The 25,865-nt window shown below is 38.0% G+C and overlaps 4 protein-coding genes across 6 annotated transcripts in view; 2 read left to right on the top strand and 2 right to left on the bottom strand.

Moving 5' to 3' along the window:
- Nucleotides 1-30: 30 nt before the first annotated feature.
- LOC127979149 (cilia- and flagella-associated protein 20) lies at nucleotides 31-5,886 on the bottom strand. 2 transcript variants are annotated; one of them, XM_052584361.1, is made up of 6 exons: nucleotides 5,063-5,886; nucleotides 3,795-3,874; nucleotides 3,604-3,715; nucleotides 3,340-3,528; nucleotides 265-375; nucleotides 31-181 (listed from the first exon to the last, which is right to left on the bottom strand). In XM_052584361.1, exons 1-6 carry the CDS (start codon nucleotides 5,144-5,146, stop codon nucleotides 179-181), a joined length of 579 nt encoding a protein of 192 aa, XP_052440321.1. In that variant the 5' UTR covers nucleotides 5,147-5,886; the 3' UTR covers nucleotides 31-178. The 2 variants fall into 2 exon arrangements, with proteins under 2 accessions (XP_052440321.1, XP_052440320.1); XM_052584360.1 differs by having other exon boundaries at nucleotides 31-184.
- A 4,710-nt stretch (nucleotides 5,887-10,596) lies between these two features.
- On the top strand, nucleotides 10,597-18,276 carry LOC127979142 (E3 ubiquitin-protein ligase TRIM39). The gene is made up of 7 exons (XM_052584346.1): nucleotides 10,597-10,734; nucleotides 11,776-12,329; nucleotides 12,826-12,912; nucleotides 13,372-13,605; nucleotides 13,685-13,823; nucleotides 14,277-14,312; nucleotides 15,288-18,276. The coding sequence occupies exons 2-7, from the start codon at nucleotides 11,778-11,780 to the stop codon at nucleotides 15,833-15,835; spliced, it is 1,596 nt and encodes a 531-aa protein (XP_052440306.1). The 5' UTR covers nucleotides 10,597-10,734; nucleotides 11,776-11,777; the 3' UTR covers nucleotides 15,836-18,276.
- LOC127979144 (3-oxoacyl-[acyl-carrier-protein] synthase, mitochondrial) lies at nucleotides 17,047-24,895 on the bottom strand. 2 transcript variants are annotated; one of them, XM_052584350.1, is made up of 4 exons: nucleotides 24,822-24,888; nucleotides 20,975-21,059; nucleotides 19,011-20,027; nucleotides 17,047-17,796 (listed from the first exon to the last, which is right to left on the bottom strand). In XM_052584350.1, the coding sequence occupies exons 3-4, from the start codon at nucleotides 20,015-20,017 to the stop codon at nucleotides 17,394-17,396; spliced, it is 1,410 nt and encodes a 469-aa protein (XP_052440310.1). In that variant the 5' UTR covers nucleotides 20,018-20,027; nucleotides 20,975-21,059; nucleotides 24,822-24,888; the 3' UTR covers nucleotides 17,047-17,393. The 2 variants fall into 2 exon arrangements, with proteins under 2 accessions (XP_052440310.1, XP_052440308.1); XM_052584348.1 differs by lacking the exon at nucleotides 20,975-21,059 and having other exon boundaries at nucleotides 24,822-24,895.
- A 49-nt stretch (nucleotides 24,896-24,944) lies between these two features.
- Nucleotides 24,945-25,865, top strand: part of LOC127979150 (serine/threonine-protein phosphatase 6 regulatory ankyrin repeat subunit A) — a 35,503-nt gene continuing 34,582 nt past the window's right edge. Inside the window, exon 1 of the mRNA XM_052584363.1 lies at nucleotides 24,945-25,216. Within this exon, the coding sequence (XP_052440323.1) occupies nucleotides 25,079-25,216 (138 nt within the window). The 5' untranslated portion in view covers nucleotides 24,945-25,078. The remainder of the gene's footprint in view (nucleotides 25,217-25,865) is intronic.

Raw genomic sequence — 25,865 nt, forward strand, 5'->3', positions numbered from 1 at the left:
TGTTTTAAAATAATCCGAATAAAATCAGGGTTCACTTTGTGCATATAAAATATTTATTCAGCAGATGGAAACCAATCACAAAGATCCAAAACAACACTTCAAAAACAACAAAAAGACCATCCAATATGAACGTGTGCAGATAAAACAGAGAGGAAATGAAGGAATCCCATCTGCTGTGTCACTGCTGTGGAGAAAACACACAAGATTAATACACACCGACAGAAAAACATGATTCTGCACACAAGCAGGCCTGGTGAAGCTCACCTTTGCTTTGTTCTGTACTGGTAAATAGAGTTTAAATTCAGCGGGGAGCTCGTCCTCGGAGTACAGCCGATCAGAGAAATACACCCTCCTGATGCGACAGTTTGCGTGAATCTGAAAGACACCAGGACGGCCATCATCATCATCATCACCAGTCTGACGGCTTTAGTTTCAAGCTATTTTATTTTTTTTATTTAATTTCATATTTTATTCCATTATTTTAAAAAAAAGAAATGAAAAGGAGCAGAAAGAAGATAAACGTATAATATCTGCCCCTTATCAACATAAGTTAAATTACAATTCCAAAGAGGTGCACTTACAACACTCGTCTACTTTGCAGCACATATACATAGTCATAAATCAAATATCACATTTTCCTGCTAAATAGAAACATAATATTTCTTCATTAGTAATGCTTTTACATTCTTCTTAAAAACAAAAAACGATATTGAAGTTTTAATTTCGCTATTTAGATTGTTCCACAGACTGACACCTTGTATTGAGACACATCTTTCCTTTAATTTTGTTCTGAATTCAGGTTTCTGAAAGACTTCAGTTCCTCTTAAATTGAATCTACTAACTCTCTTGATGAATCTATTTTGCAATTTGTCAGGTAATGTTTTCAAATTAGCTTTATAAATTATTTTTAAAAGGCTATATTCGAATAAGTCATTGAATTTTAAGATTTTTAACTGTATAAATATTGGACTTGTGTGGGCCCTATATTCACTTCCATTTACAACACGAATGGCACGTTTTTGTAATTTGAAAACTGGTTCTATATAAGTCAAGTCAAGTCAAAGTTTATTTATATAGCACAAATTTAACACAACTGTAGCTGATCCAAAGTTCTTTACAGTAAAAAATGATTTAAAATAGAAAAGAGTGGAGATAAAAGCAAATATCATATACAACAGACAAATTATACATAAAACACCAACTATATATACATAAAAAGAATAAAATAATATAAATACATAAACAGTATCACTCAAAAGCTAAGGTATAAAAATATGTCTTTAAGCTGGTTTTAAAAACATCCAGTGATGGAGAAGCCCTAATACTCAAGGGTAGACCATTCCAGAGCTTTGGGGCAGCTACAGAGAAAGCTCGATCACCTTTTGATTTGCAGCGAGAACGAGGAACCGATAAAAGTAGCTTATCTCCAGATCTTAATTGCCTAACAGCTGTGTAAGGTTTTACAAGATCAGAAATGTTCAACAATCAATGAATTATATAACAAGATTAAGGCACATTTATTAACAGATACTTTTACCTTACGTAACATGGCTATAATTTGGGATACCCAAGATTTAACATGGTCAATATGGAATTTCCATGTCAACTGTTCATCGATCACAACACCTAAAAACTTAAATTCATGAGTCCTTTCAATCTGTACTCCTTGTACTAACAATGCTGCATCAAAATCCTTATTTATACAACTAAAAATCATAAATTTTGTCTTACTAATATTTAAAGACAATCTATTGGCGTTAATCCATCTCATAATTTTCCCAAACTCATACTCTACGACTTGTAGTACGTCATCTATATTTTTGCCAGCATAAAATAAAGTAGTATCATCCGCAAACAAAATATATTTTAGTAACTTAGAAACATTTGCTATATCATTCATATAAAGAAGAAAAAGTACTGGACCTAGTACCGATCCCTGGGGTACACCACAAGTTATTGGACAATTTTTTGATTTTGTGTTATTAATTTCAACAAACTGCTCTCTTTCTTTTAAATAGCTTTTGACCCACTGATGAGCTATGCCTCTTATACCATATTTATATAATTTACTCAATAATATTTTAATGGTCTAAGGTATCGAACGCTTTTTGCAAGTCCACGAAGACACTTACAGTAACATGTTTCTTATCCATAGCATTGGTTATTTCTTCTACCAGTTCCAAAATCGCTGTTGCAGTTGAATGATTTGAGCGAAGTCCATACTGACTATGGATATTTCTAATAACAGCTTCGATCATGAAGGTTTGCTGACATTAGAAATTATTTTTGTATTGGCAGATTTTAAAAGCACTGCTATTTGTTCTTTCATATATGTATATATATATAGAGTCCAATAAAATATTATAAATATACTATTTTATTTATATATAAATGTACATAAATCTTATTTTTAAAATCTATATTATATAAATTATTGTTTTCTAAACAATTAAGTCAACTGTAATACAAAGAAATTATGATGTAAACAAATCTGATATGTTCTGCTGCTTAAATATTATATAGTTACATTTGATCATATTGTATTACTATATATATATATATATATATATATATATATATATATTACTATATACTATATATATATACATACTGTCTGCAATGTTAAGTATTATTGAATTAGTTTTTATTTTCAATTTACATTTTAATAATTTTGTTGGGTAAATATTTTTTTATTTGATTTTTTTTCCTATTTTCTTATTGTATTAATTATTTTTAAGTTATAGTTATTGCGGTTGAAGTTATAAGTTGCTTTGGAAACTATCTGAAAAAAAGTTTTTATACATTTAATTTTAGTTAACGTAAATGTTTGAGTAACAAACATGTTTTTATAGTTTTAGTTTTTATTTAGCTAACTTTAACAACCTACCATAAACATAAACAATAAACAGCTGTTAAATCTAGCAATTGAGCACATCTAGAGTTAGTCCCAAAATAGCACACTGTATGTAAAATAGATTTTCTTATATTTTTCCTCTTGATGTTGTGCTGAAATAAGTAGTCAAATGTATTTATAAAGCAGCTTTCACAGACAAAGAGGAAGCACAACGTGTTTTACAGTAAAAAAAATCAAAAATCAAAACACCAGCTGTACAAATACCACAAAATGAAATACCAGCTAAACCATATTGTTAATTAAAACTAAAAGCTTGTCCAAAAAGTGTTTTTTAAAAGATCCTACAGGACCCATAGCTTTTGATGTTAAAGGAAGTGAGTTCCAGAGCCTTGGAGCCACAACACATGAAACATGTTCTATGAATAGTTAAAAAAAAAAACTTATAACCCAAATATAACCTAAAATACCCTGGATCAGCCTCTCACCTGCACTCTCAGCGTCTCGATGTAGTTGGTGCCGTACGCCCGGCGTGTGAAATCAGACAGGTTGAACTGGATCTGATTCCAGCCGTCGTCCAGCCGCATGGGCATGGTGCAGATGAAGGGCTTCACACGGGTCGTGCTCTGATAGTTACTCGCCCTGAACCTCCGCCGCACGTTCTTATCGTCCAGCACCTGAAGACCATCACACATTCACACACGTCTGACATCACTAATCAACTCTGACTGATCTGAAGAACCGGTCTCTACCTGAACTTCGAATGTGAAATACTTCTTGAGGTTCTTGATGATCATGACGAGGAAGGGCAGCTTGATGCCGAGGGTTTTCTTGGGGTCGGCGGGACACGTGATGTAAGTGGTGCTGTGGAGATCACACACACACGGGTCAGGTCTGATCATGTGTGTGTGTGTGTGTGTGTGTGTGTGAGAGACAGACTCACCTCACATTCGTCCCCTCCACCTCCAGAACTAAAGACTGGATGTCATTGTCTGTGATCCGCTTTATGTGTCCGTTTCTGACCTGCAACAGCATAATTCATGCCTACATCAACCTCTCTATCCTTTAGGTTATTAGCTTTTATCCTTCAGGTTATAACAGAATGTGTGTGTGTGTGTGTGTGTGTGTATATTTTTTCAGTTAACATATATATATATATATATATATATATATATATATAATAAACAATATAATACAATAATATAAAAACTATATATACATACTTAAAAATAATTCATATATCAGGGGTATTACAGTTAATTAAAACTAAAACTATTAAAAAATCATTTGTGTTAATTGAAATAAACTAAAATAAAATTACAAAAATATATATTTCAGCTAGATGCAAAGGAAACATTTATAGTTTTTATTTAGTTTTAAAGTAGTTTTAAAATAACAAAAATATATAGAAAAAATAAAATAATAATAATTTATAATAATTAACAAAATTGAAGTTTTAAAATAACAAAAATATAAAAAAATAAATAATAATAATTAACAGATGTACTAAAAAATTATGGATAACTAAAACTAGAACCACTAAAATAATAATATTTTTTGTTTCTTAAAATAAAATACTGTTAACAGAAATTTTTATTTATTTCAGCTACGTGCAAAAGAAACATTTATAGTTTTTATTTAGTTTAAATTAAAGTTTTAAAATAACAAAAATATATAGAAAAATAAAACAATAATAATTAATAATAATTAACAGATGAAAAAATTATGGATAACTAAAACTATACCCATTAAAAATAATATAAATTTGTTTCTTAAAATAAAATACCGTTAACAGAATATACAAACTAAAATTATTAATTTCAGCTACTTGCCAAGGAAACATTTATCGTTTTCATGTAGTTTCAAGTTGATGACAACTAAATCTTAAAAACGAAATTATTAAAATAAAATAAATGTAAAATAATAATAACTAATTAATAAATACCAAAGCATATACCGGTACTATAACACTCTGTAGGTACTTGAACGAATGCTATAACAGTATCATTATGGTATGTTGTTACCATGGTAATATCATAGTACTTTTTGCAAGAATGTGTATAACGTTACCGAGGCTATATCTTTCACAACTAAAGCGGATGAAGTGTAAACTCGAGCATCATTCTAGTCTGAATATGTGACTGGTGTGAGTGCATCAGCAGCAGCTGAGCTCCATCAGTCAATCTAGCATCCTTCCCGCCGTCTGCTCACCTTCTTGTCCCAGATCTGCAGGGGTTTGCTGCCGATGCTGTAGAGGATGGACAGAAAGCCGCTCTGAAATGTGTTTTTGAACATAATCCTGCAGTTTTAATTCAGATGACTCCACACCATTCACAGTTTATTCTGCTGTGAACGCGTCCGGCTGGATCTCTGCACTCCAGACCTCGGGTTCCGCTTTACAAACAACAAACACGCGTATTCATCAAATAACCGTCGAATATAAAACTTAATAACGCCTTAAATATCGCGTCTGGTCTGATTATTCCTCAACAGCGACACCGACGAGCTTGAGTTTATTTGGGAGTTGCTAGGAGACGTGACGTGATCTGGTTGTCACATCGGACCCTTTCATGTTGACACGGCTGTTGCTAAAGTAACGTAGAACTCTTTGATCCCAGTGGTGTGAAAAGAGCTTTATGTTAAAACAATTAGGTAATATTCAGAGAAGACATCTCTTTAACCTCCTGCGTACATTTTTAGGACACATTTACAAAAAAAAAAGTCTTATAGAGAATACTGATGCACCGTGACAACTAGTTCAACCGCATTGCATTGATTTATTTATAAATTAACTAATCCTAGATGCTTAAGACTATGAAACAGAGAACCATTTTGAGTGACATGACATCGGCAATTGATAATGTAGGGAAACAGTAGACGATTGCTCATAATTGCATTAAAGAATGAAAAATTCCTTTGATGATGTGCACAGATGACTAGATGATGACCAAGCAGTTTTGAGTTGATAAACAGCTTTGTTGGTCTGTTGATATCTGTTCTTCATGACCTAGAAACATCAGTCCCAGACACACATGAGCAAAACAAACAAACCCGGATACAGGACAACAGCAGGAGGCGCTCTGACTATGGCAAGCCAAGTAACATTTAATCTATAAGCCTTACTAGTATCTTTTTCATGTTTCTAGTACTTATTTTTTAGATACTAGTAGCTTTTCCATTAAGTACTAGTGCTTATTCATTAACTACTGCTTATTCTTAAAGGGGGGGTGCTATTTCATGCATACTGAGTTTTTTACACTGTTAAAGAGTTGGATTCCCATGCTAAACATGGACAAAGTTTAAAAAATTAAGTTGTACGTTTGAAGGAGTATTTCTGGATACTCCTTCCGGTTTGTCACAAGTTTCGGAAAGTTTTTTTCGAGTATGGCTCTGTGTGACGTTAGATGGAGCGGAATTTCCTTATATGGGTCCCGAGGACACATTTGCCGGAAGAGCGCGCGCTCCCGTAGAGCAGAGCAATGAGAGGCTGAGAACAGACAATCACTGATCAGAGCGAGAGCGTCGCGAAAAGTCACAAAAGAAGTGTGTTTTTGGTTGCCAGGGCAAGACAACCCTGCACAGATTACCAAAGAAAAAACAGCATTAAGGGACCAGTGGATGGAGTTTATTTTTACAGAGCATCAACAGAGTTGTGCAAGTGTTTGTGTTTGTTCCCTGCATTTCGAAGATGCTTGTTTTACAAACAAGGCCCAGTTTGACGACGGATTTGCATATCGTTTATTTCTTAAGGATGATGCAATCCCAACGAAAAAGGGTCACAATCGTGTGATGGAAACGCATGCGGTGAGTAAAACTGCTTAAAATATCTCTGCCTCCTTGTTAGTGCGTCCGCCTCCCATCGGAGACCCGGGTTCGAGCCCCGCTCGGAGCGAGTCGTTGCTGCTGCTGCTCTCGTTAAGTTTCAGCCTCGGGATCTGATTCTGGGTCATAAATAAACGGCTGAATCTGACTGTTAGCCATGGTTTGTTTTGGATGATGGTTTTTTCCTCAAGGTAATGTCACTCCAAACGCTCTCAACGCAAAAGCCTACTGGCGCGCGTGATTCTTTAGCTCCGCCCACACGTCACGCCTCCAGTCGGTCGTGTTTTTCCGGGAAAAATCGGTACAGACTATCTTTCTCTTATGAATATAATAAAACTAAAGACTTTTTGGAGTTATGAAGGATGCAGTACTACTCTATAGGTACTCAAGATTAACAGGATATTGGGTGAAAACGAGCATTTCACCCCCCCCCCCCTTTAAGGTACTAGTGTCTTTTGTAAAGTTACCAGGGAAATGCATGTACAGCACTCAATACTTAGTTGGGGCTCCTTTTGCCTGAATTACTGCAGCAATGCAGCGTGGCATAGAGTCGATCAGTCTTCGGCACTGCTCAGGTGTTATGAGAGCCCAGGTTGCTCTGATAGTGGCCTTCAGCTCTTCTGCATTGTTGGGTCTGGCATATCGCATCTTACTCTTCACATTTCCCCATAGATTTTCAGGCGAGTTTTCTGGCCAATTAAGAACAGGGATACCATGGTTCTTAAACCAGGTATTGGTAGCTTTGGCACAGTGTGCAGGTGCCAAGTCCTGTTGGAAAATGAAATATGCATCTTCATAAAGTTGGTCAGCAGCAGGAAGCATGAAGTGCTCTAAAACGTCCTGGTATATGGCTGTGTTGACCTTGGACTTCAGAAAACACATTGGACCAACACCAGCAGATGACATGGCACCCCATACCATCACTGACTGTGGAAACTTTACACTGGACCTCGAGCAACATGGATTGTGTGCCTCTCATCTCTTCCTCCAGACTCTGGGACCCTGATTTCCAAAGGAAATGCAAAATTAACCTATCAGTGAACATAACTTTAGACCAGTCCGGTCCTTTTTGTCCTTAGCCCAGGCGAGATGTGTCAGGGTTGGCAAGGGAGGAACTCAAGTGCAGACAGGAATCGGGTTACACAGGGGATTTATTATATACAAAAAAAGGGGAAAAACAAAACCCACGAGGGGGAAAACAAGGGCTAGGGTAGACACTAAATAATTTAACAAAAACTGAGTAGACAAGGTAAACAAGGACTCTAAACAGGAGAACACGAACTACAAATAAACACTCACTGCTAGACAAAAGACTTCTTTGAGGGGTTTCAAGGACAATATATCTCAGGAGGCTGACAGGTAGGAACACATAAGTTGAACATTCACAGAGTGGAACAATGAACCGACGCAAGACAGAGCACACTAGGAGATCTAAATAGGGGAACTAATCAGGACACAACAGGTGGCACAGATAAGGCAATCACAACAAGACTAGGATAACAAGGGGGGCGGGGCAAGGGAACGAGACAACACAAGCACATGGCCCAAAGACAAGGCCATGTGCTTGAACACAAAACACGGGTCTGCCATGATCCTGCCTCAAGACTAGGAAAAATCAAGGACACGAGGGCAGAATCATGACAGAACCCCTCCCTTAAGGAGCGGCTTCCAGACGCTCCTCAAGGGAACATCAAACACGGGACATGACTGACATGACAGACTGGGACACAGACACAAACCAACAAGACATGACAAATAATAACAACGGCAAACATGAATACACAATGGCAGGGTTAGGGTGGCAAATCAAAAAAAACAAACAGGGAAGGGGAGGAGGCGGGAGCACAAAGTTCATGGGGGACAGACCAGGGTGGGTGGGAGGGGTAGGGATCTTAGGAGGACAGGACGAAGGCTGACGACGGGGGGTACGGGCAGGTCTGGGTGGTGAGGGGCGGGGAGGGGTCTCGGGACAACTGACAGAGGACATGACAGGAGCAGACACGGGATGCGGGGCAACACTTACGGGACGCGGGGAGACGACAGCTGGACACGGGGGAACAACATCTACTGGACACGGGGAAACAACAGGACACGGGACATCTACGGGACACGGGGCAACATTTACTGGACACGGGCCAACACTCACGGGACACGGGGCAACACTCACGGGACACGGGGAGACGACATCTACGGGACATGGGGAGACGACGGCTGGACACTCGGGATTTCTGTGGACTGGGTCAGGGGACAAGACAGGACTGACGGGGACTTCTAGGATCTGGACAAGACGAGACAAATAATCTGAGAAGGCTTTAGCAGCTAGGATAACTGGTATCTCCTTACGAGATGAGACAGACTGTACTAGAGTCTTTGCTGCAGAGTCGGCCGCGGCTCTCTCCTCCGCCCTCACGACTGCAGACTTGCATACAGCTCTCTTCTTTGCCGGCTCGGGCACGCCAGCGCTCACCGCTGCTGGTTCGAGACAACACAAGCCCATGGCCCAAAGACAAGGCCATGTGCTTGAACACAAAACACGGGTCTGCCATGATCCTGCCTCAAGACTAGGAAAAATCAAGGACACGAGGGCAGAATCATGACAAGATGCTTCTGACACTGTCTGTTGTTCAAGAGTGGTTTGACACAAGGAGTGCGACAGCTGAAACCCGTCTTGCATATGTCTGTGCGTAGTGGGTCTTGAAGCACTGACTCCAGCAGCAGTCCACTCTTTGTGAATCTCCCCCACATTTTTGAATGGGTTTTATTTCAAAATCGTCTCCATGGTGCGGCTATCCCTATTGCTTGTACAACTTTTTTCTACCACATATTTTCCATCCCTTCGCCTCTCTATTAATGTGCTTGGACACAGAGCTCTGTGAACAGCCAGCCCCTTTTTGCAATGACCTTTTGTGTCTTGCCCTCCTTGTGAAAGGTGTCAATGGTCATCTTTTGGACAACTGTCAATTCAGCAGTCTTCCCCATGATTGTGTATGCTACAGAACTAGACTGAGAGACCATTTAAAGGCCATTGCAGGTGTTTTGAATTAATTAGCTTCTTAGAGTGTGGCACCAGGTGTCTTCAATATTTAACCTTTTCACAATATTCACATTTTCTGAGATACTGAATTTTCCTTAGTTGTCAGTTATAATCATCAAAATTAATAGGAATAAACATTTGAAATATATCAATCTGTGTGTAATGAATGAATATAATATACAAGTTTCACTTTTTGAAAGGAATTAGTGAAATCAACTTTTTGATGATATTCTAATTATATTACCAGCACCTGTAGATGTATAGCCTGGTAATACCAAACTCTGCTACTTCGCTTTGCTTCGTAGACAGAGTCTGGAAGGGCATACAGTAGTTGACAAGCGTGTACTTTCTCATGGGGGGGGGGGGGGGGGGGTGAAGTTTAAAATCATTGGTATACCCATAAGAAATCACATAACATTTGGTTATGACCTGTACAGGACATTAAAGTAAAAAAAATTAGTGTATGCAGCACCAGTGTGTCCTGTACTGAACATTAATATATATAAAAACATTCAGTGTCTGCAGCACCAGTGTGCCCTGTACCGAACATCAATGTAAAAACATTCAGTGTCTGCAGCCCCAGTGTGCCCTGTACAGGACATTAATGTAAAAACATTCAGTGTCTGCAGCACCAGTGTGCCCTGTACAGAACATTAATGTACACTAGTATCTATTGGAGTAAGTACTAGTATCTAATGATTAAGTACTAGTATCTAATGAATAAGTACTAGTAACTTTACAAAATCCACTAGTACTTAAAGAATAAACACTAGAAGCTAAATAATAAGTACTAGTACTTAATGGAAAAGATACTAGTATCTAAAAAATAAGTACTAGTAACATGAAAAAAGATACTAGTATGATTTATAGATTAAATGTTACAATGGCTTTCCATACTCTGACATCACTGTAATTCAGTGAGAGATTCCGAGAAAATGAAACTTATGACAATATGGATGCCTGAAAGTTACACAAAATATTTTCTGAGCCATTCAAAGACTCTTGTGGAAACATCTGAAACTCACAGGTAGGCTTAGTGATAGAAACATTACTAGAATAATCTGAACAGAACCAAGATTAAGCATATCAAATATAGGCTACTTACCTTTTTTAGTTTACTGATGATTTTACAGCTTAACACTTTTTAGTTCATATCAGTGTGTATGATATAAATATTCCTGTACATTATAATGAATATTGATTAAAGAGTCATGATGTGATTTTATGTTGGAAAAAGTGAAAATCTGTAAATTCAATGTAGAACGATAAATAGATGCATAAATTAATTATTTAATAATTTGTAGTTAGTGATATTGAGCTAGGCTATTTGGTATTTGATGTGGGATAATGCAATGAATATTAAATCTGGGTTAGTTCAACCAAAAATTGAATTTCTTTTATCGTTTAAACACCCTCATCTCACTCCAAACCCATCCATAACTATCTCTTCAGAGAACTTAAACAAAGCTTTTTTTTTTTAGTCTATTTACTTAAAACTCTGACACTTTTAAATAGGAAGCGAATGCCTAAATAACATCTGTTCATGATATAAAACAATTATCTCTTCATAAGAATTGAATTAATCGCATAATTCATATGGATTTATTTTTTGATCTCTTTACAAACATTATGATTCATCAGACTTTTAATGGAGGGACAGAAATCCCTCAGATTTCATAAAAATATGTATAAGAAGACAGATTTTTAATTTTAGGGTGAATTATCTCATTTTGCGAACCTTATTAACCCCAAATTGCCAAAATCAGACTTTTGAGGTATTGTAAGATTATACTGAAATAAACGTTCCTCAGTTGGGAGGTGTATGTGAAGTATTTCTGTTCCTGTGGCTCAGTGGTAAAGCATTGTGTTAGCAGTGCAAAAGATAATGGGTTCAATTCCCAGGGAACACACATACTGGTAAAAAAATAAATAAAAAGTACAGTATAGCTTGAATGCACTGTAAGTTGCTTTGGATAAAAGTGTCAGCTAAAAATGCATACCTGTAAATGTATTTAACTTCAACTGTTCAGCAATAAGAATCATTTATTTTAATCGTTTATCTTTTCAGCAATGTCATCCTCCAGTGGTCCACTGTCTGAGGAGCTTCAGTGCTCTATATGTCTGGATGTGTTCACTGATCCAGTCACTGCTCCATGTGGACATAACTTCTGCAAGACCTGTCTGAATAAGCACTGGGACAACAGCCAGACCTGCAGCTGTCCTTACTGTAAAGAAACCTTCAGCCAAAGACCTGATCTCAAGATTAATATCACACTCCGAGAGGTTGCTGATCACTATAAGAAGAAAAGTCCTGAAGAAAAAAATGAAGTTCGGTGTGACATCTGTGAGGAAGGAAAGCTGAAAGCCCTGAAGTCATGTCTGGTGTGTCAGAGCTCTTACTGTGAAACTCACCTGGAGCCTCATTTGAAAGTGGCAGGTTTAAAGAAACACAAACTGATGAATCCTGTGAGTAATCTGGAGGACTACATATGCCAGAAACATGAGAGGCCTCTGGAGCTTTTCTGTAGAGATGATCGGACATGTGTGTGTCCCATGTGTGCTCTGACAGACCACAAGAACCACAGCACTGTTCCTCTAGAAAAGGAGAGTGAAGAGCAGAAGGTAAAACCGCTTTTAAATGGTTCATATCATGAGGAATCAAATTTTTATTTGATCTTCTAAAATATTTTGTGAACAGAAAGCAGTAAATGTGATGATATATTGGGCAACCTTTTGAGCAAAGTTGCTGGGTGAAACACACGGGGCCCACAACCATTTTAAAGTATACATATAGAAATTGCAGAAGAAAAACACTGCCAAAGCAACATTGATAATATATCATCACCTTAAAGGAACACTCCACTTTTTTTTGGAATTAAACAGTTGAGTTTTACCGTTTGCGAGCATAGATAATTGAATCTGATAAGACCATAAGTGTTTCGCTCAAAAATGACCAAAGAGTTTAGATATTTTTCCTGGAGATCGGCTGAATGGATTCAAAAATGGTAAAAAAAACTCAAATGTTTAACTCCATGACCATTTAAAAAAAAAGAAAGAAAAAAAGTGGCGTGTTCCTTTAAATGTCTGTTATAAATGTGTTGTGTTGGTCTGTCTATAGATGAAGATTCAAAATGAAGTACAGCAGATGATCCAGGAGAGAACCAAGAAGATTCAAGACATCAAACACTCAGCGGAAGTCAGAAAAGTGAGTTTAAAATCATTTAATTTAATATATTTACACTAGTCAATATTTGTAGTGGATCAAAACCTCTCATCTAAAACCAAAATGCATTCTTGTCTTAAGACAACTTTGACAAACTTTTTTGATTCAATTCAAATGTTGACTATGATCCACTTCCAGGTATCCAAAAGTCTTATACGCAGACCAAGTATTTCCAGTTGTCTGGCAATTTTACAGTCCCTCTTTCTGCCTTACCATATTCTAGCTTGCTTAACCTTACCTTATACCTAACAACTGGTTCCTATCAAAAAGCAGTAATTAGGAGTTTACTAGTTTATCGTGAGTATATGTTCCCCAATGATGGCATTCCAAAATATTCCATGATTTGAGTTTAATACTTTCTTTAAGCAAATTATAAATTCCCCTAAAATCAACATACTGTATGAGCAATGGTAACACTAATTCTTTGACCTGGTTCTCCAGAGAAACACAGAGATGGAGAAAGCTGCTCGTGTTGAGTTCTTCACTGATCTCATCCGCTCCATTGAGAGATGTCAGACTGAACTGCTGGAGACGGTGGACGAGCAGCAGAAAGCAGCAGGGAAACAGGAGGAAGAGCTCATTGAAGAGCTGGAGCAGGAGATCAGTGAGCTAAAGATGAAGAGCACTGAGCTGGAGCAGCTCTCACACACTGAAGATCACCTCCACCTCCTGCAGGTCAGTCAGCATCTCTCTGATCACTGATAATGCAGTATGACACTCCTCATGCTGAAGGGTTTCTCCTCTCCTGCTGTAGATTTACTCGTCCCTGTGCAGCCCTAAAAACACCAGGAACTGGCCTGAGATCAGAATGGAGACTAGTGAGAGTCTGGAGACTCTGAGGGGAGCTCTGACTCAGCTGCAGGACACTATAGATGAGAAGCTCACACAGACCGGTACATATATTTATCAGAATTTAATCTCATTAATGTAGAATGAATCAGGTTTGAGCTGAAATGCAAGCATGTGAATGTGTTTGTGGCATCATTATCAGCCATTGTTAGTTATTCATTTCAGAAACCATGCATGGGGGAGATAGAGAAACATTCATTTTATATTCACTCTGTGATTGTTTCACCTTTCAACTGTTTCATTCATATTTTGTGAATACATTTTCTAAGAGAATCTACGAACAATTGTGTGTAGATCCATCTTAGCAGCTCAGAATTGTAAATATTTTCCCAGACAATCAAACTGATGGACATCAAGACGTGTGTGTGTGTGTGTGTGCGTGCGTGCGTGCATGTGTGAAATTACATCCCTCCATCTCAAACAGCAGCTGGGCTTTAATTGTTTTTCGATTTGTTTGTCTTTATACATAAAAGATTTTTATGTTTTATTGTCATTAGTCTCTACAGAGCTGAAGTGGATGCAGCAGTATGCAGGTACAGTGATGTCTGCTCTACACTCATTTTACATTCATAAAGCTTTATTTTATTTGTACATTTACAGCTTTATTTTAAACACTTTTTAAAAGTGTTCTCAAAATATACATTGTAGCATCAGCACTTTTCTCAAAGTTTCTGAAATGGTTTGTTCAAGCATCCGGTGTCTTTCCTTGAGCCTGTTCTGCTCTGGTTAGTCAGATGACCGAGTCTTTTGTGATTGGTGTAGTGCTTAGAGCACATGTCAGAAACTAAACGCCAATTACCATAACTGTATTTCTGTTTCCTCATCATGCATAAACACAGTGATGCAAACAGTAATGAGGATGGTGGTTTTATCAGTTCAAGTCCTCATCCTTTGGAAGTGCATGCAAAGTAGATTTGCTCTCACACCCAGAAAACAGTGTCAACATGTATTTGAGGGTCAAAGTAGATGTTGTTCAAGGGCAGCCGATGAAGACCACATGCTGGAATTACCCTGTTGAAAAAAACAGCATATGCTAGTTTGGTATTGAAGCATGGCTGCTGGTTTAAGCTGGTTTAAGATGGTCCTTATCTGGTCATGAGTTGGTTTAAGATGGTCAAGTGCTGGTTCTAAGCAACTAGCTCCTGCTCAGGACCAGCTCATGTCCAGATCATAAAAAAAATACCTAACCAGAATATGACTTTTTTTCAACAGGATATGCAGATTTGTTACAAGTTTACATAGCTTTGTGCAGGAAGTAAAACCTTTATTTACAGACTAATCGTTTTGGCAGTTTAGAACCGGTTCTTTTTTCTAAAGAAAAGAAACAATAACTATTTATTGTGCACAATATCTTTGCAGAGCTTTTACGTTCACAAACAGCTTCATTAACACATGAAAGGTAATATCTGAAAAGGCATAATAGGGGCACTTTAACCTGTCTTAATCCTAATCCTAATCTCAAAATCTGTCTACGGTAAAGTTGTGATGCATTTTCTTTGTTTTCTCAGTGGATGTGACTCTGGATCCTGATACAGCTTATCCTGATCTCATCCTGTCTTATGATGGAAAACAAGTGAGAAATGGAGACATTAAACAAAAGCTCCCATATAGCCCAAAGAGGTTTACTTACTGTTCAAATGTCTTGGCAGAGGAGGGATTCTCCTCAGGGAAGTTTTATTATGAGGTGCAGGTAAAGGGGAAGACTGAATGGGAATTAGGAGTGGCCAGAGAATCTGTTAAAAGGAAGGGAAAGATCACACTGAGTCCTCTGGATGGATTCTGGACTGTGTGGCTGAGAAATAAGAATCAGTATGCAGCCCTCTCTTATCCCACTGTCCCTCTGTCTCTAAGAGTGAGACCGCAGCGCATCGGTGTGTTTGTGGATTATGAGAAGGGACTGGTCTCCTTTTATGATGTGGAGTCAAGCTCTCTTATCTACTCTTTTACTGGTCAGTCTTTCACTGGCAAAATCTATCCATATTTTAGTCCATCCTTGAGCTTTAATGGTAGAAACTCAGCCCCTCTGATCATCACACCTGTCAATTACAATCAATGAATTTACACTCTCAGGTTGTGTGTCAAAGCATTTTTAGCCGGATGAAAATGGCTATTTGTTGCCACTTAAAGCTGCAGTCGGTAACTTTTGACGCTCTAGCGGTTAATAAACAGAACTGCTTGCGTCTTGTGGAAGAACAGCGTAGCCGGAACTACTTCTCTCTGTTTATGTCTATGAAGAATCACAAAGGTACTGGGTTACTCCGCCGCGGTACCCCCGAAGCAATCTAAAATAGTCCGAATATAAACACTTATTATAGATGCACCCTAGTGATTCAGGACAAGACAAAAACACGGTTTGGAAAATGGATTCATGGTGTACTCGCTTATTATATACATTTGTTCTACATTTTGAACACAAACAAAGTTACGGACCGCAGCTCTGATTGGTTGTTTCTTACCGGGAGCGATGGATTTCTGCAAATGGCAATAGGACACTGGGAGGAGCCAGAGGAGCTTGATTTTTTCACAGATCTGTCTCATATTCTACTGTCAGGACATAATGACAGGTTTAACAAATATGTAAAAAATATATATTTACAAAAGTTACCTACTGCAGCTTTAATGGCAATTAGCTTGATCAAGGTTGTACTTAATTTATATATATATGATCTGTTTACTTTTATGATTAATGATGAACCAAAACCATCTTAGCAAAACTGTATAATCCTATATGATTAATTATGCATAATTAAAAGGGGGGGGGGGATGTTGCATACAGAAAATTAAAATGAAGACTTGGAATTATGACATTGTTTCCATGACAGATTACCGCTTAATTATCATTACCATACAGCATTATCATTAATTAGAAATAAATTTACTGTTTTACAATATATCACAATTAAATGTTCACATCACAAAGGATACCAATCGGGTCACAATAAAATACAAATCTATGTTTTAATAATAGGCTTTTGCCCTGTGAGGGTTTGCATTACAATTACAATTCTTTAGCAAAAGCACTTGTAATTTAAATTGATCAGATATTTGAAGTGCATTAATCCATGTATAATTTTTATATATATTAAATATATAGTATAATTATGCTTTGTGAACCAGAATAACTTTCTGCTTGTTCATCGCTGCTTGCAGCTTTAATATTTAAATAGGATTTGTATCTAGCCCCCGATAGTGAAAATAACTACGTGCAACTTGAATTTCATTTATTGTACCCTTTAAATTAGCTTGAAAGATCAACAACAGCAGTAGTATAGTGTAACATTTATTTGAAACATGTATTTGGTACTTGCTACCTTTTATTTTTCCTTTCCTTCGCATAAACCCCACGGACCAACAGAAACTCAAAGGTGCTTAGGAGCCAAAACAAACTCCAGAGAGTTTGCTTTGGTGAGCTGTTTTGAACTGCCATGAAGAAAAAAACTCAAACTCCATGATTTTGTTCGAAACTACATATTTAGTTTGAAGTATACAGGGGCCGTTAAATGTCACAATAGAGTAGAAAAGACTATTGCAACTTCCACTTCATGTCGACTCTATTGTTGCATAATGAAACACCAGTGGATTTGAACAGAGATCATCCATCTGCATTACAGTGATCACACGCTGGCGAGACACAGAGAAGCGTTTGTTCCCCCGAAGCCGAATGAGTTGGTGAGAGCCACTCTGCGTCCGCTGGAGCTCCAGGTCTGTGCTGTGCAGGGCACATAGTTCAGGTCAAACTCTGGTTCGGTGCGGTCCAGGTTGAGGGTGGGCGGCAGGACGCTGTGGTGACACGCGAGGGCAGTGAAGGCGGCCTCCAGCGCTCCAGCCGCTCCCAGCAGATGACCGCTCGCTCCTTTAGTGGAGGACACGGCCAGTGAGTACGCATGCTGCCCAAACAGTCTCTTAATGGCAGTGTTCTCCGCGGCGTCTCCGAGCGGCGTGGAGGTGGCGTGAGCGTTGACATACGTCACGTCTGAAGGAGACACTCCAGCATCACGGAGAGCAGCAGTCATGCACCTGAAACACAGCAGGAGAAGCTGATTAATACACTCCTGGATGATCCCTGCAATTATATCCAAGCATATGAAAGAGTAGCAGTAGTATATTTTTATTAAATATACATTAAAACACTACATACATTAAAAGTGAGACAGTCCAAAAAAACCTGCAATTGAGTAGGGTCTAAGCATATGAAATAAAACAATATCTAAGCATTCAAATTTCATCACGTTTGAAGGTCAACTGCCTGCATATATTTAATAAAGCCCTAAAATAAAGTATGTATTAAAATAAAATGAAATGTAATAACAAATGTGAAAATACTTTATTTCTGATTAATCAAAATGAACTTTTTTTTTGTTAAATGCATAAGTATGTGAAAACCTCTTTGAACTGTCTTATATTTGTACTATCCATGTTCTGTAATGCCTGTTACCAAACAATGTTATATATGATTATGTTGTGTTGCAATAAAAAAGCCCAGGTTACAAAAATAAATGTTTATTTGTGTACTAATAAGTGTACGTAAAGGGATGAATGTAATTATATTATTCTACATAAACGGTCTCTTAAACTTTAAAGTATTTGATCTGTTTCTTTTTTGGGGGGGGATAATTCAAAATCTATAGTTGCAAATTCTATAATTTATTCTATTCCATTACTTAATAATTCTATTAAAAAAGTAGTAGAGAAAAATAAACTGGACATCACTAATTTAATATAATATAATTTTAATTATATATTAAAGAAAATTAAATGTATTTGGAATACTCTTTGAACTATGTGCTTTTTTTTCTTTTCTGTTTTATATATTTTCCATGTCCCTCATTGTCTATCATCAGTTTAAGTTTAGTATCATTGACACCCAATTATATTTTTTCTTAAAATATCAAATTAGACTTAGGGTTAAGGTTTTTGCTTTCATTTTAATAATTTTGTTGTTTTGGCATTTTATCAGGTTCTATGAGTATATATATAGTCTCTATAGTATAATTTTTTTAAATTATTATTTAGTCTTAGTTATTTTAGTATTTCAAATTAAGCTAATAAAATAAGTTACATTTTATTGTATTATTGTAAATAATGAAAATGTATTATTATGGTGCTAGTCTTAGATAAATCCTATCTGTCTTCAAATGAGGTTTTATATAATTTGTGCTATGTTACATTGTAATAAAACAGAGTCATGTTTATTTTCTATGTTATTGCATTTCTATGCTAAACAGTATTACCGAAAGGCACCGTCTCCGTCTGCGGTTGGAGCCGTGATGTGGCTGGCGTCTCCGGAGAGCCCGTATCCCAGCACCTCAGCGTACACCCGCGCACCCCTCTGCTCTGCATGTCTGTACTCCTCTAGAACGAGCACGGCCGCCCCTTCTCCCATCACAAACCCCTCTCTGTCTGGATGGAAGGGGCGCGAGGCCAGTCTGGGCTCCTGGTTCCAGTGGGTGCTGAGGGCTCGAGCGCGAGCGAACCCTGCGATGGACAGCGGACTGACGCAGGCCTCCGTCCCGCCGGCGAGCATCACCTCGGCGTCACCGTGAACAATGAAACGAGTCGCGTCTCCGACAGCGTGAGCTCCTGTGGTGCATGCGGTGGACACGGCGTGATTGGGTCCCTTGAGTTTGTGTTTGATGCTTATGTGTCCCGCGGCCATGTTCACCAGGATGCGAGGGACGAAAAACGGACTGACTTTGCTGTAGCCGCGTGTCTGAAAGGCCGAGGCCGTCCGAGCGATTTCCTCCAGAGACACCATACCCATCCCGACCGCCACACCGGTGCTCAGCTGCTCCTCAGGGCTTCTGGGAAACCATCCGCAATCCTCAAGAGCCAGCTGGGCGGCACCGATGGCCATAACCGTGGCTGGAGACATGCTGTTGAGCTCTCCTTTGGACACAAACGCCTCTTCGTTGAAATCTCCATGTTTATCTCCTCGTGGGACACGGGCTGCCACCTTACAGGGGACCGTCTTATACTCCTCTGGGTCCAGAGCAACCAGACCACTCTCTCCACCAATCAGACGCTGCCAGGGCAGAGCACTTCCTGTCCCGAGGGGAGAGACGAGTCCGATGCCGGTGATCACCACCCTCCTGTGACTCTGAGCTGCTCTAGTGTAGCGTCTCAAACACATGCAGCTCTTCACGGTGGACAGAGAGCCTCCAGAGAGTCTCAGGAACATCTTCTGACAGCATCTCAGAGACATTGTGACCAACCTGTGCTGAGAGGACTGAGACCACATCAGACCTTCACTGCAAGAAATAAGGAAAAAACAAGTAGATCATTACTATTGCTGCAGTCTTAATTTCAGTATATATCATAGTAAAAAAATAATGATAGAACAACAAGAAAATCTTTTTTTTTATTGATTTATTTTTTAATTCGATAAAAAAAATGAATAATAAAATCAGAGTTAATAGTGAAAACACATTAACCATTTTATATATATATATATATATATATATATATATATATATATATATATATATATATATATATATATATATATATAATGAGAATGAAGAGTTAATTTGCAAAACCAGGTAGTGACAACTGAGCCAAAATGACATTATATTTATTATCACCTCATTATATATATTATATATAGCATAATATATGTATAGCATACATATACATGTTGCAATAGCATTTAGTTATGTATAGATATATATACATACATACATACACCCACACACACACACACACACATACATATATATATATATATATATATATATATATATATATATATATATATATATATATATATATATAATTGTGACCTGACATCAGAGCCAATCTGACATGCTATATTATTATATCTATCATATCTTTATTAGCATAAATACTGTGTGCATAAATATCTATAAATAACTAAATGCTGTTGCAACATATATATTTATGCTGTATATAGTATATATATAATTAGGTGATAATAAATATAATGTCACTGACTGAAATATCAACCACCCAGATATAAAATGTATATGTTAGCTATATATTAAACTGTATTTAGAAAATAAGCTTTTAAAAGGTTGACTATGCTTTCAAACAGAATAACCTTGACAGACAGTATCACACTTTCAAGCTCCAGTCACTCAGAATTATGCACTGAATATTGTAATGCATGAATTGACATCTATCCACTTAAATGTCACACAGAATTATAACTAACAAGTAATTAAACTCAGATACGCACTTGTGTTCAAGTGGATTCGGCAGAGGCAAAAGTAAACAGACCAGAGACAGACAGTGGCTGACTTCCGGTTCATGGTTGGTGATTTCTATAATACAAGTCCCCAGATTTAGTGCTAAAAGTCCTCGTTTGATGGATCAGAAATCGCGATTTACTTATTCTTATACTAATTACTAATGTGACTCATTATAATAGTAATAATAATATATTTTATTAGATTATCTATATTATGAAATTATAAAAAAATGAGCAGTCGTGTTATTAAAAACAGGTTGAGGAAATATAAGCAGTGCTAGGATAAGCCAACAGAAAACCATTAGACTGAGGACATCTACTGGTTAGAGTCGTGCAAATGCAACGAGAACAGCAAAAATGTACAATTAAATATTAGTACGTACCATTTTAATTCATTTGTATGACTTATTATTGATTATTCATATATAAAGTTTTACTGTAAAATTAAACTAATTAAATATTAAAATCATAAACATGTACTGTGTTTATATACGCATACACACAAAATGTATTTAGTAATTTATTTAATGTTTTAATTAGTCTAATTTCATTTGATTTTTGCGTAACGTTAGAGGGGCTTTTTCACGTATCGTTACGGAAGAAGCTTGCAATAACATCCTAATTTAAAATATATTTATTATTTTCTTCATACAGTATGAAAACTAAAAATGTGAGTAAAATCATTTTTTCTTTGATTAGATTTTAATAAAGTAATATCTGATTGGTCACGTGGTGCCGCTCGCGAGCGCGGCGGCGTCTGTTTTCTGTTAAAAACGAACGCGGGATCTTAAATACCTTATATTTATTTTGATCAAATTTACCATGTTAGACCAAATAAACGTTATGTAGTCAAGCGAAAACACATTTCTATGCTGATGGACATGATTTTAACCTGGAAATAGAGATTAACTAACTATATTTGAGCATTAAAATGTCGGGGTTGATTCTGAGGTAAGTTAACAGCACACTGGCAGCCGGCACACCTAAAAATAGATGCAGAATTATTTTTTATAGTCTCAATAAAAAATGTTTACTAAACTTGGGCTATTGTTGTTTACTTAGAATATATATATATATATATATATATATATATATATATATATATATATATATATATATATATATATTATTATTGTTTTTTTTTTCGTGACTCGGTTGATTCAGATCGGCACTTCGGAGCATGTTCGCGACTCGGTTGATTCAGATCGGCACTTCGGAGCATGTTCGCGACTCGGTTGATTCAGATCGGGACTTCTGAGCATGTTCGCGACTCCGTTGATTCAGATCGGCACTTCGGAGTCTGTTCGCGACTCGGTTGATTCAGATCGGGACTTCGGAGTCTGTTCGCGACTCCGTTGATTCAGATCGGCGCTTCGGAGCCTGTTCGCGACTCGGTTGATTCAGATCGGCACTTCGGAGCCTGTTCGCGACTCGGTTGATTCAGATCGGCACTTCGGAGCATGTTCGCGACTCGGTTGATTCAGATCGGGACTTCTGAGCATGTTCGCGACTCCGTTGATTCAGATCGGCACTTCGGAGCATGTTCGCGACTCGGTTGATTCAGATCGGGACTTCGGAGTCTGTTCGCGACTCCGTTGATTCAGATCGGCGCTTCGGAGCCTGTTCGCGACTCGGTTGATTCAGATCGGCACTTCGGAGCCTGTTCGCGACTCGGTTGATTCAGATCGGCACTTCGGAGCATGTTCGCGACTCGGTTGATTCAGATCGGCACTTCGGAGCCTGTTCGCGACTCGGTTGATTCAGATCTTGTTTGAGATTTTTTTAAATTCAGATCTGGACATCGAAGCAGGAAGTGTTTGTCAAACAGTTAATTGGTGATAAATGAATATTTGGACTTGAGGCTTTTTTTTTTTACCTGTCGATTCAGCATGTACATGGACCCACACACAAAGGTGGACACACTCTAGACCAGGGGTTCCCAAACTTTTTAGCCCGCGACCCCATGATAAATACGCTGCTGCCCCGCGACCCCCCCCCCCCCCCCCCCCCCAAAAAAAAACACCTCTCGTCGCGTGAAATGTACAGCAAATCAATTTTATGCCCAGTCTCAAAGCACACGAAGTTATATTTTATTGTTCTGCGTGCAGAATCAGTGTTACAATTCTGCATGAGCTGCTCGATATCCACCTGTTCTCTCTCGGAAAGTAACTGTGCAGCTATGTTGGGTTGAACTCGTTCATTATTCTGCCATCAGGAACCAGTCGAGTAAGTCTGAGCTGCTCACACGCGTGCTCACACCCGTGCGCGCGCGCGCACGCACACACGCACGCACACACACACACACACACACACACACACACACACACACACACACACACACACACACACACACACACTCATGCTAATCCGCTAGATGTGTCACTTTATGCTTTCCATGGTGACGCGTCATTGCTTGTCACGTGACATACCGCAGCAACAACAGAGCTGAATGAATGATCCGCTTTTCTCATTTTTCCTTTTTTATTCAAAATATTAACAAATTTGTTAGATATGGCATGAAATAGCTGATATTCCGATTGTCAAATATATGCAAGTGGAAGTGTTTTGTTGTTTAAACACCTTTATAACGATCGCGTTAGTTGAGCTGTATGCGCGATGGGCGCCGCCATCTTAGTTTGTGCCGCAGACGCAGTTCAGAGAATCAGATCTGTTGGATTTACAACACGTGAATTCATCCACTTCTCCCGAAATACATAAAAGTAAGTGGCTGGTGAACTGGGAGAATAATGGAGTAAACTTTAAAGTTACTTACACAATGTGTATCTGATATGAATAAAATGTGTCTAATTATAATGAAAAAGATTATTATTGCCTCTTCCTTTGACAGCAGTGTGTATTTTACAAACTCTAAATGTATTGTTTTTTCTAGTACTTATATGTCTGAAACCTAAAATAAACATTATGTGGTTGAAAACACTGAAAAGTTGTGATGACAGCTCTGAGCGCACTTGTCTCTGGCTCAGCGCCAGCCAACTCGCGAGAGCACATTTGAATTTCACGTCATGCACTGACCGGTGTGGTCGTAACAGTTACACTCCAGGGACTAGCCTAGACTGATCACACCGGTGTGATCGTACGTGCGATGCGAAAGAGTTAAATTAATTGAAACAAAAATATATAAAGCCTATATCGAAATCATCTCGCGACCCCTGCGCCGGGGTCCCGCGACCCACCGTGGGGTCGCGACCCCTACTTTGGGAACCACTGCTCTAGACGGTTGTGCCAGGTAGGGTGACCACCCGTAACGCGTGCGCGCACAGCGTTTGAAGCCCAATACATGCGTCCCACTAATTGAGACTGTGTCACGCATAATCAATGCTTGCTCAAAAAAAGTTGGTCGCTATATCTGGAGTCACCAACCCGTCGATCGCGGTCGACAAGTCGATCTTGGAAGCATTTTAAGTCGATCGCGAAGATTTTTCAAAATCTGAGGAAAAAAAGTGCGAGCCTCCGCTGACTGCGCGCGCACCTCCCGAAACAGACGAGACATTTATACTTGACACAACTGTTTTAGACTGAAAACCAGACCATACAACTGATTTAGCCGCGGGTGCCGGTGTGATGAGATGTACTAATATCCGTCTGCTCGGGCATGATTGTTTTAGGCCTGTAAATGATTGATTATTGAGGTAATAGGGATGGCACGGTACGCTGAAATAAAAAAAAAACCGTTCGGTTCACCACACACGGTTCGGCACGCGCTTCAACTTAAATCTGACAAAGCATCTGTAATATCATCTGTAATATGGCTTGCTATAAATGGCAGTAAGTAAAGTCGAGCTGAAAAGCTGTTTTCGGCAGCTTAAGCTCTTACTGTTCTGTCTCTTTTCTGTGGGCTTGTCTTCAGTGGTCTTTTTTGTTGAATCCAGGGTAACAGGAGGATCTGAAGGCGGAGTTTGCAAACTTTAACGGAGGAATGTTCTCTTTATACCTCCTACCAAGAGGGAGGAACCGTTAGACCGCACCTGCAGCAGATCTGTCCGCGTCTCGTCTGTTAAATGAGCGTGTGTTTGTTATGGTGTTGACAGACGCGCATCGTTTGTTTCCTGTGAGGTTGTTTTGTGCTCTTGTATGATGTCAGAGAGCCCCTCTGTGTCCGGGACCCCCCAGCGCCTGATGCCTCTGGCCCTCAGGGGAGACTGGACGGCACTGGAGCAGAAGCTCAAGACGCTGGAGAAGGGACACCCGGAGATCTTCCACATCGACGAGGTGAGAGACGCGCTCCAGGGGCTTCTTATCGCATGCATGTTTCAAAGGAGGGTTCCGTTATGAAATAAATATATATTTATATTTGAATTCGAATTTGAATTTACCGTATTATATAATATTTTGGCGTGCAGTATTTATGAACTCACGTTACACTCGGAGTAAAAAAAAAAAAAATAAATGTAGAAAATTTTAAATAAATAAAATGTAATTAACCTTTTTGATATTTGAGTCTTAACAGTGTGTATAAAATTAATAATAATAAAAACAAATATATATATTTCTGTGTGTGTGTGTGTGTGTCTGTATGTATTAATTAAATGTGTATAAATAAAATGAACATTTATTAATTTAATACATTTCACTTCATTTCAGTCTATATATTAGTTTAGTATTAAAATAAAACTTGACAAAGTATTATTATTATTTTTGAATTATTAAAATATACTAAATACATCATATATAAATTATTGCTGTAAAATTAAACAAATTAGAATATTCAATTCATAAGCATTTACTGTGTTTATATACGCATACAAATGTTTAGTAATTTATTTAATGTTTTAATTAGTCTAGTTTGATTTTAAATCTTTCAATTTCATTTGTTTGTTTATTTATAATTTTGTATATATTTCAAAGAAAAATCTAAGAA

This window comes from Carassius gibelio, chromosome B19 (assembly GCF_023724105.1).
Source record: "Carassius gibelio isolate Cgi1373 ecotype wild population from Czech Republic chromosome B19, carGib1.2-hapl.c, whole genome shotgun sequence".
In the NCBI taxonomy this organism is placed as follows: domain Eukaryota; kingdom Metazoa; phylum Chordata; class Actinopteri; order Cypriniformes; family Cyprinidae; genus Carassius; species Carassius gibelio.

Excerpts from the sequence above, each read along its gene's own strand:
- LOC127979149 (XM_052584360.1), bottom strand. The coding sequence starts at position 5,146 with ATGTTCAAAAACACATTTCAGAGCGGCTTTCTGTCCATCCTCTACAGC. Across the intron at positions 3,875-5,062 it reads TGCAGATCTGGGACAAGAAG|GTCAGAAACGGACACATAAA; the intron begins GTGAGCAGACGG and ends ATGCTGTTGCAG. Across the intron at positions 3,529-3,603 it reads ATTTCACATTCGAAGTTCAG|GTGCTGGACGATAAGAACGT; the intron begins GTAGAGACCGGT and ends GATGGTCTTCAG.
- LOC127979142 (XM_052584346.1), top strand. The coding sequence starts at position 11,778 with ATGTCATCCTCCAGTGGTCCACTGTCTGAGGAGCTTCAGTGCTCTATA. Across the intron at positions 12,913-13,371 it reads ACTCAGCGGAAGTCAGAAAA|AGAAACACAGAGATGGAGAA; the intron begins GTGAGTTTAAAA and ends CTGGTTCTCCAG. Across the intron at positions 13,606-13,684 it reads ATCACCTCCACCTCCTGCAG|ATTTACTCGTCCCTGTGCAG; the intron begins GTCAGTCAGCAT and ends CTCCTGCTGTAG.
- LOC127979144 (XM_052584348.1), bottom strand. The coding sequence starts at position 20,017 with ATGTGGTCTCAGTCCTCTCAGCACAGGTTGGTCACAATGTCTCTGAGA. Across the intron at positions 17,797-19,010 it reads GACGGAGACGGTGCCTTTCG|GTGCATGACTGCTGCTCTCC; the intron begins GTAATACTGTTT and ends GCTGTGTTTCAG.